We start from the raw sequence: 13284 nt of genomic DNA on the forward strand, positions 1-13284 counted from the left end.
TGGTACAGCAGGGTACACTGAAATGCTAATACTATCGTGTCGCCAATGTATATTCTCACGTGTGATATAGGCTACGGCATGGACTGCTCTATTGTGTTGACTAGTTTGTGGTAAAGATTTTGTGAATTGGTAGAAACACGTAATTTATCATTGCCTTCAACTTATCTCCGATGCGTGTGGCAGGAGACAAGGTATGGTGCCAAACTTAATTAAATTGTATGAGTGTAGTTACATATTTAGGCATAATTCGAGCGTGACCTCTGGTAATGAACATGCTGCGTGGATGCCTCATAGGCTGGCCAATTCCATATCGTCTTCAACCGACATTAGGAAAGTTACGTCGCAAATTCAGAAATTAAGCATGGATCTACGATCCAATGCACATTAAAAATCAGGACAATGTCATAAGTGTTTTGAGTATTGGTGTGGAGTATATTTGTGTTGGCAGTCTATTTATTTTGTAATATAAATATAGTTGAAGTTCATGGTACTTCCCCCAAATATATTGTAATTGTTCTAGGATAGGAATATTTTTTTTTCAAAACTATATTGTACGTGGATAAGCATACACTTTTAGTTTCAATTGTACACATATGCAGTGGCATAGCACGTATGTAGTGGCTGCTGGCGAGGAAGGAGATCTGCGGCTTACAGCAGCCCTGACGTCAGCAGTCCACGTGATACACCAGAGGGGGATCTAGGGGGGAAAGGTCACAGAAGGGGCACGTCAAGAACCCGCTGGAAGGTTCTAGAAAGGGGGCGTGGTCGGGGGCGTGGCCGGGGGCGGAGCCAAGCCACGCTGAGAGTATAAGAGGGGCCCCTATCGGGGACCTCGGGGCTGTTGTGTGGAGTGAGATCATCGTCGTGCAATTAAAGTCTTCACCATTCTCGTCATCTTCACCAACTCGGGGCGTCACCAGTCAGGCAGCCTACTGAGTAACGTCGCTGATCATAGACGGACTTATAAAAGTGTTAACCCCGATGGTGCTTAAACACATTCCTGCGGAGGGAGCTGGTAGGAACGTTGGGTTTCTGGGTCAATGGCCAGGGTCAACGGCGGCGTGGTGTATTCCGCAAATATGCCCGACTGTGAGGGCGGGCACAAGCCGGCGTGAGTAGGTTAAACGTTGAGTTTCATAAGGGCACCACGGGGTGGCCAGCCCCTCCCCACCCAGCCCCACCCCTCCCACCCCCCACCCAGCCCCTCCCCACCCCCACCCTCCCCACCCAGCTCCTCCCCACCCCCACCCTCCCCACCCAGCCCCTCCCCACCCCCACCCTCCCCACCCAGCCCCTCCCAACCCTCCCTGCCCCTCCCACCCCACCCAGCCCCTCCCTGCACGTCGGACGGACACAATAATCCCCTGTGGGCTGGTGTACCCAGGAGGTTCCTACCAGTATTAATAAAGAAGTGCCTCCAACTCTTATTTGTCTCCGAGTTCGTCTCTACACGTATATACGAATCACTAAATTACATAATTATTTTTTTCCTTGATAACAATTCAGGTTGTTTTCCATTGGTTTTTCCATGAGATAGTTCAACGTGGACTTGAAGCAATACACATTTGCATAAATATATATTTAAACAAATCTATATCCTGTGTAAAAGGAATTGTCTACTTTTGTATATTAAGCATGAAAATGCGATTTCTGTAAAATAAAAAATGAGTGTAATAATGTTGATTTGAAGCTGTCGTGACTGCAGGAATCCATACTCTTTGGTTCTTTTGATGAAGTCACGTAGGTAGAAAATAAAATAAATCACGACGTTTCGGACGCAATGATTGTCTGATGATGGACGCTTGTGTTGCGCCCGAAACGTCGTAATTTATTTTATACCTACGTGACTTTACCGAAAGAACCAAAGAGGATAGTGTAATAATGGTTATTAGTACAGTATTAGATTGAAATGCAGATGAATGTTGCAACAGATATTTTTTAGAAGGAGGTGGCCCTAAACCGAGGCTAGCCATGGCTGGGAATCAAACTCAAATGGCCAGGATCGGAGCTTTGTGAAGTATCGACTGTAGAATTCGGAACCACTTCATGCCCCATCGCTGTCTGTGGTTATATACGCTATCCAGCTAATTGGCAGATCGGCATCCGAGGAAAAATTTAATTCCAACATTGCTGTCACATAATTGAGTATTCATGATATAGGTCAATGTGACTCTGTGGGATGCGGTAACTAAATGTATGCATCATAAAGTATTCTTGCATGCTGCCATGCACGTGATACATCATAATTGGTATACCCCTATGACAATTCATTCCATCTATAAGCTCCACACACAAGCATGTAGCCATGTATGTAAATAAACATTTAACTGAATTATTTTGACCCACTGCCTGATGCCTGAACATTACATTTATTGCATTTTAATGCATAATGAGTGATTTTGAGGACATTTGCAAACTTTGTTTATACTATTAGTAATAATATATAAAATGGACAATTATGATATTGCATTGGTGCATAAGCACAAATAACAAAAAGCGCAACACATTCATCAGTGAGACTGTCCTAATAAAATAAATAAATAAAATACACGGCGATAATTCCTCAAATGGTCCTTCTTAAAAGCAGTTCCAACGACATGGTCAAACTTGACCAAGTACAATTGCTTTAAAAATGTTAACTTTTTTTTTTCTATAGTAACCAGGTTTCTATTGTGTAACAAGATCGCCATAAAAAGTGGATTTAGTGCCCCGTGTCCACATAATGGAAATAAACAAAGGTTACCAATTAAATCCTTCTTGATTTGAAGCTTTCGTGACTGCAGGAATCCATACTCTTTGGTTCTTTCGGTAAAGTTACGTAGGTAGAAAATAAAATATGATTAATTATATCCTGACTTTATTTCCCCTTTGGGGCAGTGTTATTGATGAATGTGTTGAGTTTTTGTTTAATCAACTGTTGGTTTAGAACATTGCACGGTTTGCTCACTAGCAATTGGGATATGGCAATATATAAAATAAGTTACGTGCTGTTTACTTTGGAGCTGTGTCATATTTTATTGTCTGAAACTCTCCAACAGGGGAAATGAAAAAAAAGCGTTTTTAATCTTAGAAACAAACACATCCGAACTGCAAGTAACACACATACTCAACACATTCATCAATATAACTGCCTTAAAAGAAAACATGTAAAATAGGCAACGTTATGTTAAATGGTTATTCTTGCATAGCACAACTTGAAACCACATCAAATGTGCCACGAAGAATGTCAATTTCCTAAAAATTTCACCTATTTTTTTTATTTTTAAGGCAGTGTCATTGACCAATGTATTGAGTTTTGGGGTTGTATATATATTGAATTTATACTGGTAGGAACCTCCTGGTTACACCAGCCCACAGGGATTATTGTGTCCGTCCGTCGTGCATCCAAAAATGGGAGGGGTGGGGCTGGGTGGAGAGGTTGGAGAGGTTGGGTGGAGAGGTTGGGGAGGGGCTGGGTGGGGGGTGGGAGGGGTGGGCTGTGTGGGGAGGGGCTGGTCACCCCGTGGTGCCCTTATAAAACTCAACGTTTAACCTCACAGTCGGGCATATTTGCGGAATACACCACGCCGCCGTTGACCCTGGCCATTGACCGAGCAACCCAACGTTCCTACCAGCTCCCTCCGCAGGAATGTGTTTTTTCACTGTTCGTAGCCAACCGTGCTAGTCGGAGGTGCACGCGAAAGACAACAAACTAAACACAAAAATCAGTTCTCTAGAAATGTGTTTTCAATCTAGATTTAAAAGTGTATAGCTCCTCAGTGGCTTCCTAATATCGGAAGGAAGAGCGTTCCAGATTAATTGTGCGTCTGCACCATTGCCAACGCAGTGTGACCAAATAATTTGTTTTAACATCCAAAGTTGTGTGTGTTTTAGCTGACTCTCACTGTGTGTGTACAATAAAGCACAGGGCAAGCAGAACAATAGGCCGCACTAGTCTGGGCAGCACTTGCATGCCGTCTCAGCACATTACTGTCACCACATTCAGGGTTAGTTTGTAGTAGCTGTAGGAAGCTATGTTCGAGTACAACAGCGATATTCATCCAAATGCTTTGTAACTTAAAACAACATTCTGAAAAATGTGCTCTCCAGTAAGGAAGCAGAAGCAGCAAGTTTTGTTCAACATCTAAACAAATCCTGTAACCTACTCCCGTCTGGCACATTGATTACACCCGAGTCCCTATTTGTTTTTGTCTCATCAAATTAAGCTCCGCGAACACGCTAAGGGGGAACTGCGGTAGCACAAGATACTTAAAGTGAGGAGAGGCACTTTCAGGAGACATTTATGTCCCCACTCTGTTCTTTGATGTATCGACTTCCGACGCAGTGGTACGAGAGTTATGTTGAACTCGGTGGAGAGATACTTTTGGCCAGTGGTTTTGCAGGTAATCAGGCGAGTTTATATCCCTTACAGCTCTTCACTTGGCTGTGTGCTGCTGGCAGTCAATGGCGTGGTTATACGTTGATGTATGCAAGGTGATGCTCATGTTTTCAATGGCTTGTAATTACAGAGCGAATTCTAAATTTGTATTAAAATTATCCGATAATTAGGGCACACGCTTTCATCTATGTTTTATTTGGCTGTCAATTACGCAGCGCATGCTTTCTCTTCTATCCAATTATAAAGTATGATGCCCTCTTTAATTATGTTCGCAGCCAGGCTTGTTGTGTTAAAAATAAATATCTTCCCCGGGTTTTGTGCCAGCACCGTTCCAATGGTTCTTATAATATTGGTCAATACCTGGTGGTCTGTATGCGAATGAATGAAAGATTTGCAGGCATGCTAAGGTGGGTCGTGGAAGATGAATTATACGACCTCTACATTTTTAGACGAAAAAAAATTAACCCGTAAAAACAAAGTTTTTCACTATAAATCCTTTATATGCGTGGCATCGGTTTTATTTTATTATTCATTTCTGTTTTTCTTGAGTAAGAGTTTAATTTTTATCACATTGGTATTTTAAATTAAATATGAAAAAAAAATTCCTAAAAAGTGGAAAATTTTAGAAAAATTTTTTCACGAAAATAAATTGTCACGCACAACGAGTCTGTGTGGAAAATGTCAGCTCGATTGGATCACGGGAAGTGGGTTAAAAAAACGACCGAAAGATTTGCACGGTCATAAGCGCGCAAGCAAGCAAGCAAGTCAACTTAATATAAAGGATTTAAAAAGTAGGTTTTCGCGATCAATATTACCTACATAAAATATATATTGTTTTGGGTTAGGTCGCGTAAATATAAATGTGTCGTTAACCCGCCACCACCCGGCACAGCCAATGAGTAAGACTTGTCACGTAAACAAACCCCTGCTGTTCCCTGCAGGTCAGCTTTCGCCGTTGTGCTGTACAGCCTTCCCACGCGTTCTCAGGTTGTAACCGCGTGTTGTTTGGCACCGGTGGCCGACGTTTAGCTCCAAATGCGTCGAGAGAAACTGAATCCTGAATCATCAGCATTGAACAGCTGATCCTGAGTCTTCAATTCAGTTCGTGGAGTGTCACGTGCTGGGAACTTCGTTTGGAATGCAGCTTCACACGCTGGGATACAACACGCGACAACACTGCTCCAATGCAGCAATGGTAACGACAACTCTATTGCAAGCCGATGACTGCTGACAACAAATAAGCGGGCAGTGCATTTTGTAAACATTGCGAACCATCCGGAAGCACCGTGGCTCTGCCCTCGCAGGCACTACCCAAGCTACACACAATGCGAACACCGCACCGCTGAGTAACTCATTCAAGCAATAATGTGCAGCTCATCATGTCCCATTAGGCCCAATGGAACACAGCACGCTGTGCTCATTTCCACCCACGACAACTTGGCTCGGGTAAAAGTGTAATTCGAGGGAAAAAAACACGTACAAATAAATCATCTTATGTATCTTGAACCAATGTGAGCTCCCCCCCACCCCCTACAAAATCAAAATTTCGGTGAAAACATCGGTGTACCGTGACTGATGGTACAGCTTTACTGCATCATTCCGCAAAGCTGCTGTGAGTTGAAACTTGTTCACGGGAAGTGGAGAGAAATGGTTCAAAGGTGGCCCTGGGCCCCAAAACCAATAAAACACTGGCTTTCTCTGGACCCCTGCGGAGGGCAGGTCAGCATTTTGTTACGATACCATTGAAAGGCCTCACATTTGAAGCTTGTGGTCTGAGTGCTGCTGTATGTATTTATCATGATGAGGGAGTTTGAGGCATGCACTCGCCGCTCTGAACTCTGACCAAGCCAGACTGAGCAATCAATACGCGCGCGACATTAATGAGACGGAGTTATTGAAGAGAAGCTTGGTAGCTGGCCCATTTAGATATCAATTTTAGATAACGTTCTGTGCTCATTAGCTACAGTTATCCATGCATGTCTGCCTTTGATCCATGGAGTGGGAGTCAGCCATATAGATTATATGTTTTGAAAGGGTCTTTTGTCTTTCCGTCGATGTGTCACGTTTCAATATTGCACATTAACATTTATGTTCCTGGAAAAAAAGCTCACATACATAAATTGACCAAAGACATGTTCGACTCTTATCTGTGAATACACTGAATTGCAAGTCAGTGTATTGCTGGACTATAGCCCCCGCCCCTCGCTTGTGCGCTTCGTGAGGGGTTTTGACCATACTTCACCACACAAGTCAGTATGGGTTGGTGAAGATTGGGAGCATAGGCGTGGAAGCATAGATGTATTGTTCTAAAACATTTTTATGCACTGCCCCATGGGACTTGCATGTAATACATTAAAAAGTTTACATTAAAAAACAGCGGTACAACGAATGTATCGATCCATCGACTAACATCGACTCTTAAAGCTCATAAATATTGGGTGCGGTGGTGGCGAGATGTTAATTACTTCGCCTAGAATACAGGTGGTCGTGGGTTTTATCATCACCTTGATGCCTGTATGTTTGGAGTTTGTGTGTCTCTCTTCCCAGGTCCTCCGGTTTCCCCCTCCACATTTATAAACACGCCTTTGCAGTATTTAGCTGCTGTGAATTTCCACACGATAAGCCACTTGATTGAGCTATCATTGGTGTCCAAGTCGCTTCTGCAAAACACCTATATAGCCTTACCAATGGCCTAAATAAAACAAATACTTGTTTTTTCAGGAGTTAAATTGATCCCGATAGCCACTAGAGGCACTAGACACACTTTTTAAAGGTACGCATTTTAATTCTTAATGCAGCCGGCGGTGGACTATCCGTTTGCTTCAACACGTTAATATTATTAATCCTTGATGGTTTCTGCGTGGATTAAATATCGGCCGTTCTATAGGATTCGGGGAGGGGGGGGGGGTGCGTCAGGCGTACGTACGCAGGTGGGGGGGGGGGGTAGAAAGTCCGCGTGCGTACAGGGAGGGTGGGGGAGGGGTCAAGTTTCGACAGATTGTTGCGTACCGACTCAATGCTTGGTCCCTTTGGCCCAACGTTGCATACCTACTGTGTCGAGGGCTATTTGACCATACTTGACACTGGCAAGTGCGGTTTGGTGAAGTCGAGGGGAACACACAACCGCAATGGATTTTGCAGCACTGCCCTCGAATGGCCACGCCGCATCCTGCACCAGTCTTTGTGTTATAGAAATCAACCCAACCATCAGAACACTATCCAGGCTCAACTTTGCTTAGCTTGTGAGATAGGCTATACACCCCTTATGTGCAGACTGCAAATATAACTATTGCATCACCGTTAAGCCATGTGTAATGTGCACATGCAAAGTGCATATAATTTCGGTCAAAACGCTAAAATGCAATTGCAATTATTCATTTCTAAATGAAGAGCCACCTATACAACATGGTACATTGGGCACTGCTCTAAAAGCCCTACCAGCACCGATATATCTTGTGAGTGTGTTGCTATGGGGCCGTCCATAAATGACGTCACGCACCTGGGGGGGGGGGGGGTCAGACATTTGTGACGATGTGTGATGAGAGGGGGGGGGGGTCAAAAAACGTCCAAAATCGCGTGACGTCATTTATGGACGCCCCCTATGCGTGAGGTGCTTTGTGTGTTTTCCGTTGTTTTGGGTGTCCCACTCGATAAACAAACGTTTTTATCATCCTGCATTTGGGATTTACTGGTATGTGTGTGTGATGCTACCGTGGTGCAATGGTTTAGCACACTAGAGTTGCAGTCAAGAGGTCGCCAATGGGATCTCCCATTTAAACAATGGGCATATATTTTATTATAATTTGCCCACCTCTGTCTATTCACGCAACAGTAGACATGGCTACACCAAAGGTGGGATGAAGTTTGGATATCCCCCTCCCCACCACCACCTCTTGCAAGACATCTGGCTAGTGTGGAAGAGTAGGCCTAAGTACCCTCTAAATGGATTTCTCTGGAGCGCCGTCTAGTGGAGACCCTTCTGCCAGCAGTGGAGTAAGTTACGGCCATCATATTTTACTGGTAGGAACCACCTGGTTCCACCAGCCCACAGGGGATTATTGTGTCTGTCCGTCCATCGTGAATCCAAAAATGGGAGGGGTGGGGCTGGGTGGAGAGGGGAGGGTGGGGAGGGGCTGGGTAGGGAGGGTGGGGAGGGGCTGGGTGGGGAGGGTGGGGCTGGGTTGGGGGTGGAGGGGTGGGGCTGGGTGGGGAGGGGCTGGGTGGGGAGGGAGGGGCTGGGTGGGGGGAGGGGCTGGGTGGGGAGGGTGGGGCTGGGTGGGGGGTGGAGGGGTGGGGCTGGGTGGGGAGGGGCTGGGTGGGGAGGGTGGGGCTGGGTGGGGGGTGGGAGGGGTGGGGCTGGTTGGGGAGGGGCTGGGTCACCCCGTGGTGCCCTTATAAAACTCAACGTTTAACCTACTCACGCCGGCTTGTGCTCGCCCTCACAGTCGGCCATATTTGCGGAATACACCACGCCGCCGTTGACTCTGGCCATTGACCGAGCAACCCAACGTTCCTACCAGCTCCCTCCGCAGGAATGTGTTCACCTGTTAATTGTAGATTGCTGAAGCCATCGGCTCGAGTAAATTGCGTACAACGCAGCTTTGTACCCCACCTCATTAATCTACACATTGAATCGCGCTATCTCAACAAGGGCAAATGTATGGTTGTGTAATAAATATATTTAACAGCTGGGCATTAACAAGCACCATAATAACCACAGTTAAGCTAATTATCGTTTACTTCGAGGCGTGGAATATATTTTTTTGGCCATTAAATATCCTTTCATGAAACAATAATTGTTATTAATTGATGTTGTTTGGTTTACGTCACACCCACAAAGTGCCTATTGATTGTTACATTAAATGTATTAAATTGTCTTGTAACACTGTAATTGAAAGCCAGTGGCACAGTTAGCCTGTTCGGGCTCTGCTGGAGAGCTGCATGCAAGGGTGACTGACGCATTATGGACAAACATTTGCATTCAATGCTCAAGGTAATTGAACAGATGTTTTTTTTGTTCAGCAGTGGCTTGGTGACGTCATTGTAAATGTGCCTTTGCTTACAAAGGGTGTTTCGTATCCATCCTCCCTTAATGGTAATGGAACAAATAGCAAAGGAGCAGCCCTGCATGTGCTTCCTCGTGCGATTGCGAGCAGAAGGCCCTCCACTAGAGGGAGCCGACTCTTTGTGACGGTGGCCGGATATATTTCGGAAAAGGTGGCAGCACTGACGCGTAACAGCACGGATCGACCTGCGGTGTTACCTGTTTACACTGCTAATGTATGTGGACAGAGGCGGGGAGGGGGGGTTAAGACAATTTCATCATTGTTTATACTGCCACGCTGGGAGATCGAACCGATGTCCAAGTCGATATCTTGATCGCAAGTCGAGTGTGCTAATAATTTACACGGTGGCAGCGTCTGTTCCTCCCCCGATGTGTACATTCAACTAATTAAATTTGTTGTTTTCCGTCGTCTCCATGGATACACATAAAATGTTCAGCCATAATTTGACCGTGGCAGCGTTATTAAATTACACCTAATTAACTGGAACATGCAGCCCCGTTTATGCACTCACCTATGCTTAGCCTGTTTCTGGGCAATTGACGTCTAAAAAGACAATTCACTCTGGGCTGGGTCTTAATTACGGAAGGGCATGTAGGTCGCTGTACAAAATGTCCCACCATTGACAACACATGAAGGAAACGGCGTTATGATGGGTAGGTTCATACTTGCGCCAAAAATATGTGTATAAAGCGGCTATTTCTGAAGTAAGTTATTGTTTGGAATGCATATATCGAAATCAATCCATAATTCCAACCACATTAGGGCCTCTTAAAATACAGTGTAGGAGAGGCCCACAGTGACGGAAAATGCAAAGGTACAGGTCACATTATTGTACCTCCCTTGCTATAAATCATGAGTCGTCCACTGCTGGATGAAGGCCTCCCCACATCTTCACCATTCCTCAAAGTTCCATTGATAGTCCATCGTTACACCTGCATTTAAGGTGATCTCATTGCTCCATCTCCTCGGTGGGCTTCCTCTGGAGCATGCTAACTCCTTTTTGCTGCCATTCTATGTATCTGATATGAATGTGTTCTCTGAGCCACGCATCTCTTTCTGTATCTCAGTGTAATTCCAAACAATACACAGCTCCTTGCTTCTTTCGTGCAATTTTCAGCTGTTTTCTCATTAAATGTCGGGTGGCCGTGCTTACAATTCGTATATCATAGGAGGTAATGTGCACTGACTGAAAACATTTACCTACAGGCACATGGATACGTTGCTTTTTATGATCGACTTTTCCCAAAGCACTACATCTTGCTGTTGCTCGAATCTTAAATTCACCACTGTTATTCTGATCTGATTTCAATAATTCTCAGATGGTATACATACCTTGCTGTTTTCCAGTAGCGTCGATGCCACATATTTTCCTCTGCCCATTTTCGTTCGCACCTTTCAATTTTCTTATACAGTACAATAATCATCTTGAGCCCAACTTTGCAGCCTTATTTTTTTGTTACAGTAAATTCTCCAATTATTTATTTCCGTTAATTGCCATCGGTTATTATAAAGACTACCCCAATCAGCAAATCATAGATGGTTAACATTTTTCTCTGCCTATGTTTATTTTCCAAAGTAGGATTAACTTTTTTTTATATTGTTGATTCGTGCGTGTGTGTTTTTTTTTACCATGTTAAAATGTGAGATTTGTTTTGCACGTGATGTCAGTGCACAACGATACAATCTTGTGAATGCGAGCAACAGACAGGATCTGAGTCGATCACAGACGGGCGTGCTTGGGGTCAAACAATGCAACGCGTAGACACGACCGGGCTGACGCGGCCATCAATCTGTCAACACTGCACAAAACTGGTTCGGGCGGAGAGAGAACCGGCCACCGGGGCTGGCTGCGTGGCCAACTTAGATGGGTCCTCATTGACAAGTCACGGCCTGTAGTTCAGGTAACAGGAGGTGGTGGTGGTGGGGGGTGGATAAGGGAGGAGCATTCCAGCGATTGGTTATTTAGTCCGTGCCCCCGCAGCTCTGAAAACAACTTCTGCCGAGAAATGATCCGCGACTCTTACCGTCCGTTCGTCGTCTCATCACGGTTGAGCAGAAGCTGAGCCGAGTTTTCAAAAAAAAACTTTCAAGTTTTCGACGCGCTTGGATTTTGTGCCCATTTCCACCTCTGTCCGGCCGACGGTGTCGTGACTCACTTAAAACGCGACTGCTGCTCCGGGGTTGTTGGTTGGCAGGCAAGAAAGTTTAAAATTGTAAAAACATTTTTTTAAAGGAGACTAAAAAAAAAAGCTCGCTTTGAAACAAAAAGCCAACAGCATGGGAACCGCGAATAGCAAGAGGAAATCGAAGCGTGAAGCGCAGGAAAAGAACAACAACGCCAGTCTGAAAAAAGTAAGAAGCTCTCTGTTTGTATCTCTTGCTGATGTTTACACAATCTGTACACCGTATACGCCTTGTTGTACAACTCTGCCTGTTGGCGAATGTCATCCCGAACAGCTGTAAAAGTAAACTGCGGATTTGTGCTCTTCCGATCATCGTAATCACAATGTAAAAGTAAACTGCGGATTTGTGCCCTTCCGATCATCTGAAGCGCAATGTATTGCTGCGGTGTATGATGAATCGCGTGCAGTAGTACCTTTGTGAATAACTGCAACGCAAACGAATGGAATCACTCAAGAGATGAATTGAATCGGTCGAACGCCGTGTAATTGACATATTAACATGGTGTTTGATGTACAAGTGCCTTTGTGCAGTTTCAGAGGCCGTGCTTGTTCACTTTGAAAGGGTCTCGCGGATCATGTCATAGGAGTTTGTGAATGCACCGTGCACACTCCACAATGGGACGGAGCGACTGCCATTAGCGTGCATTAATTACGGTTAGGTTTGCATCGACCTTATTTGCGCACGTTTGTCAATGCAAATGTGTGTTTTTTTATTTCTTCCCACCGATGCATAATGTATTATTTTCATCGTTATAGCGTAGGGGTGGGGGGGCTCTGTTTGGTGGCGTGCACTTGCTCTCACATCGTGTGCCCTTATTGGACATGCCACATTACTTGCGAGCACTTTTCACGCGTAAAATAAATGATCGAGTTCGACGAAGCGCGTCGTTTGGCTGTTAGTGCAATGCGCTGCTAGGCTTGTGTGTTTTTTGCGTGTGTTGCCAGGCAAATTTAATTAACAATATTTAGATGTTACGTTCATAGCTCGATGATGAGACGCGACGTCCACACCGTGGAGATGGAGCGATGGAATCGACTCGAGTGCAGTCGGCGCCGAGTGGATTTGTTACGTATTGCGTGTTGAACTTCTTTCGCACCGTACGTAGCCAGCCGTGCTAATCGGAGGTGCGGGGGAAGGACAACGAACTAAACACAACAAGTAGCGAGAGGTGGCGGCAACTTGGGGGACGATGTCATCCAGCAGTAAATTAATCCCGGCTGATGGTGAATTTTATGAAGATCTCTTGTTGAAAGTGGCCGCGTTAATCTGCAACGATGCTAGTGGAGAGTTTGCGCGCTTGAAAGACACGAAAGCGTGCGTGGGCCACTCTCACATCCAATGATAACATTGGGAAATATTACAAATGTAACGTTAAAATGTTTGTTTTTGTAAAATGTACATGTGAATTTTAACTTGAAAATGACCGTTAACATTACCATAACATGGACACGTAATTCCCCAAAGATCAATGTTATTTTCGGAACAAGAGACTCATAGCATGGGAAAGTATGTCCGTATTGACGTAAATCTGTGTTTTTTTGTGTAAAAGGGTTGATTTTTGCATACTTATTTTGATTGCACACAACTCCTGTTACTTTGAATTTCTCCCTGGTGTGCTTTTTGTGAAGCTACTATACAGTATTAAGTTTATGTTGC

The 13284-nt window shown here is 44.7% G+C and overlaps 1 protein-coding gene across 1 annotated transcript in view; it reads left to right on the forward strand.

Annotated features, from left to right (window-relative positions):
- Nucleotides 1-11429: 11429 nt before the first annotated feature.
- Nucleotides 11430-13284, forward strand: part of FAM107B (family with sequence similarity 107 member B) — a 37067-nt gene continuing 35212 nt past the window's right edge. The window contains exon 1 of the mRNA XM_078598769.1: nucleotides 11430-11796. Coding sequence (XP_078454895.1) covers nucleotides 11722-11796 — 75 coding nt within the window. The 5' untranslated portion in view covers nucleotides 11430-11721. The remainder of the gene's footprint in view (nucleotides 11797-13284) is intronic.

Source organism: Lampetra planeri, chromosome 11 (genome assembly GCF_965212315.1).
Source record: "Lampetra planeri chromosome 11, kcLamPlan1.2.h2, whole genome shotgun sequence".
NCBI lineage: Eukaryota > Metazoa > Chordata > Hyperoartia > Petromyzontiformes > Petromyzontidae > Lampetra > Lampetra planeri.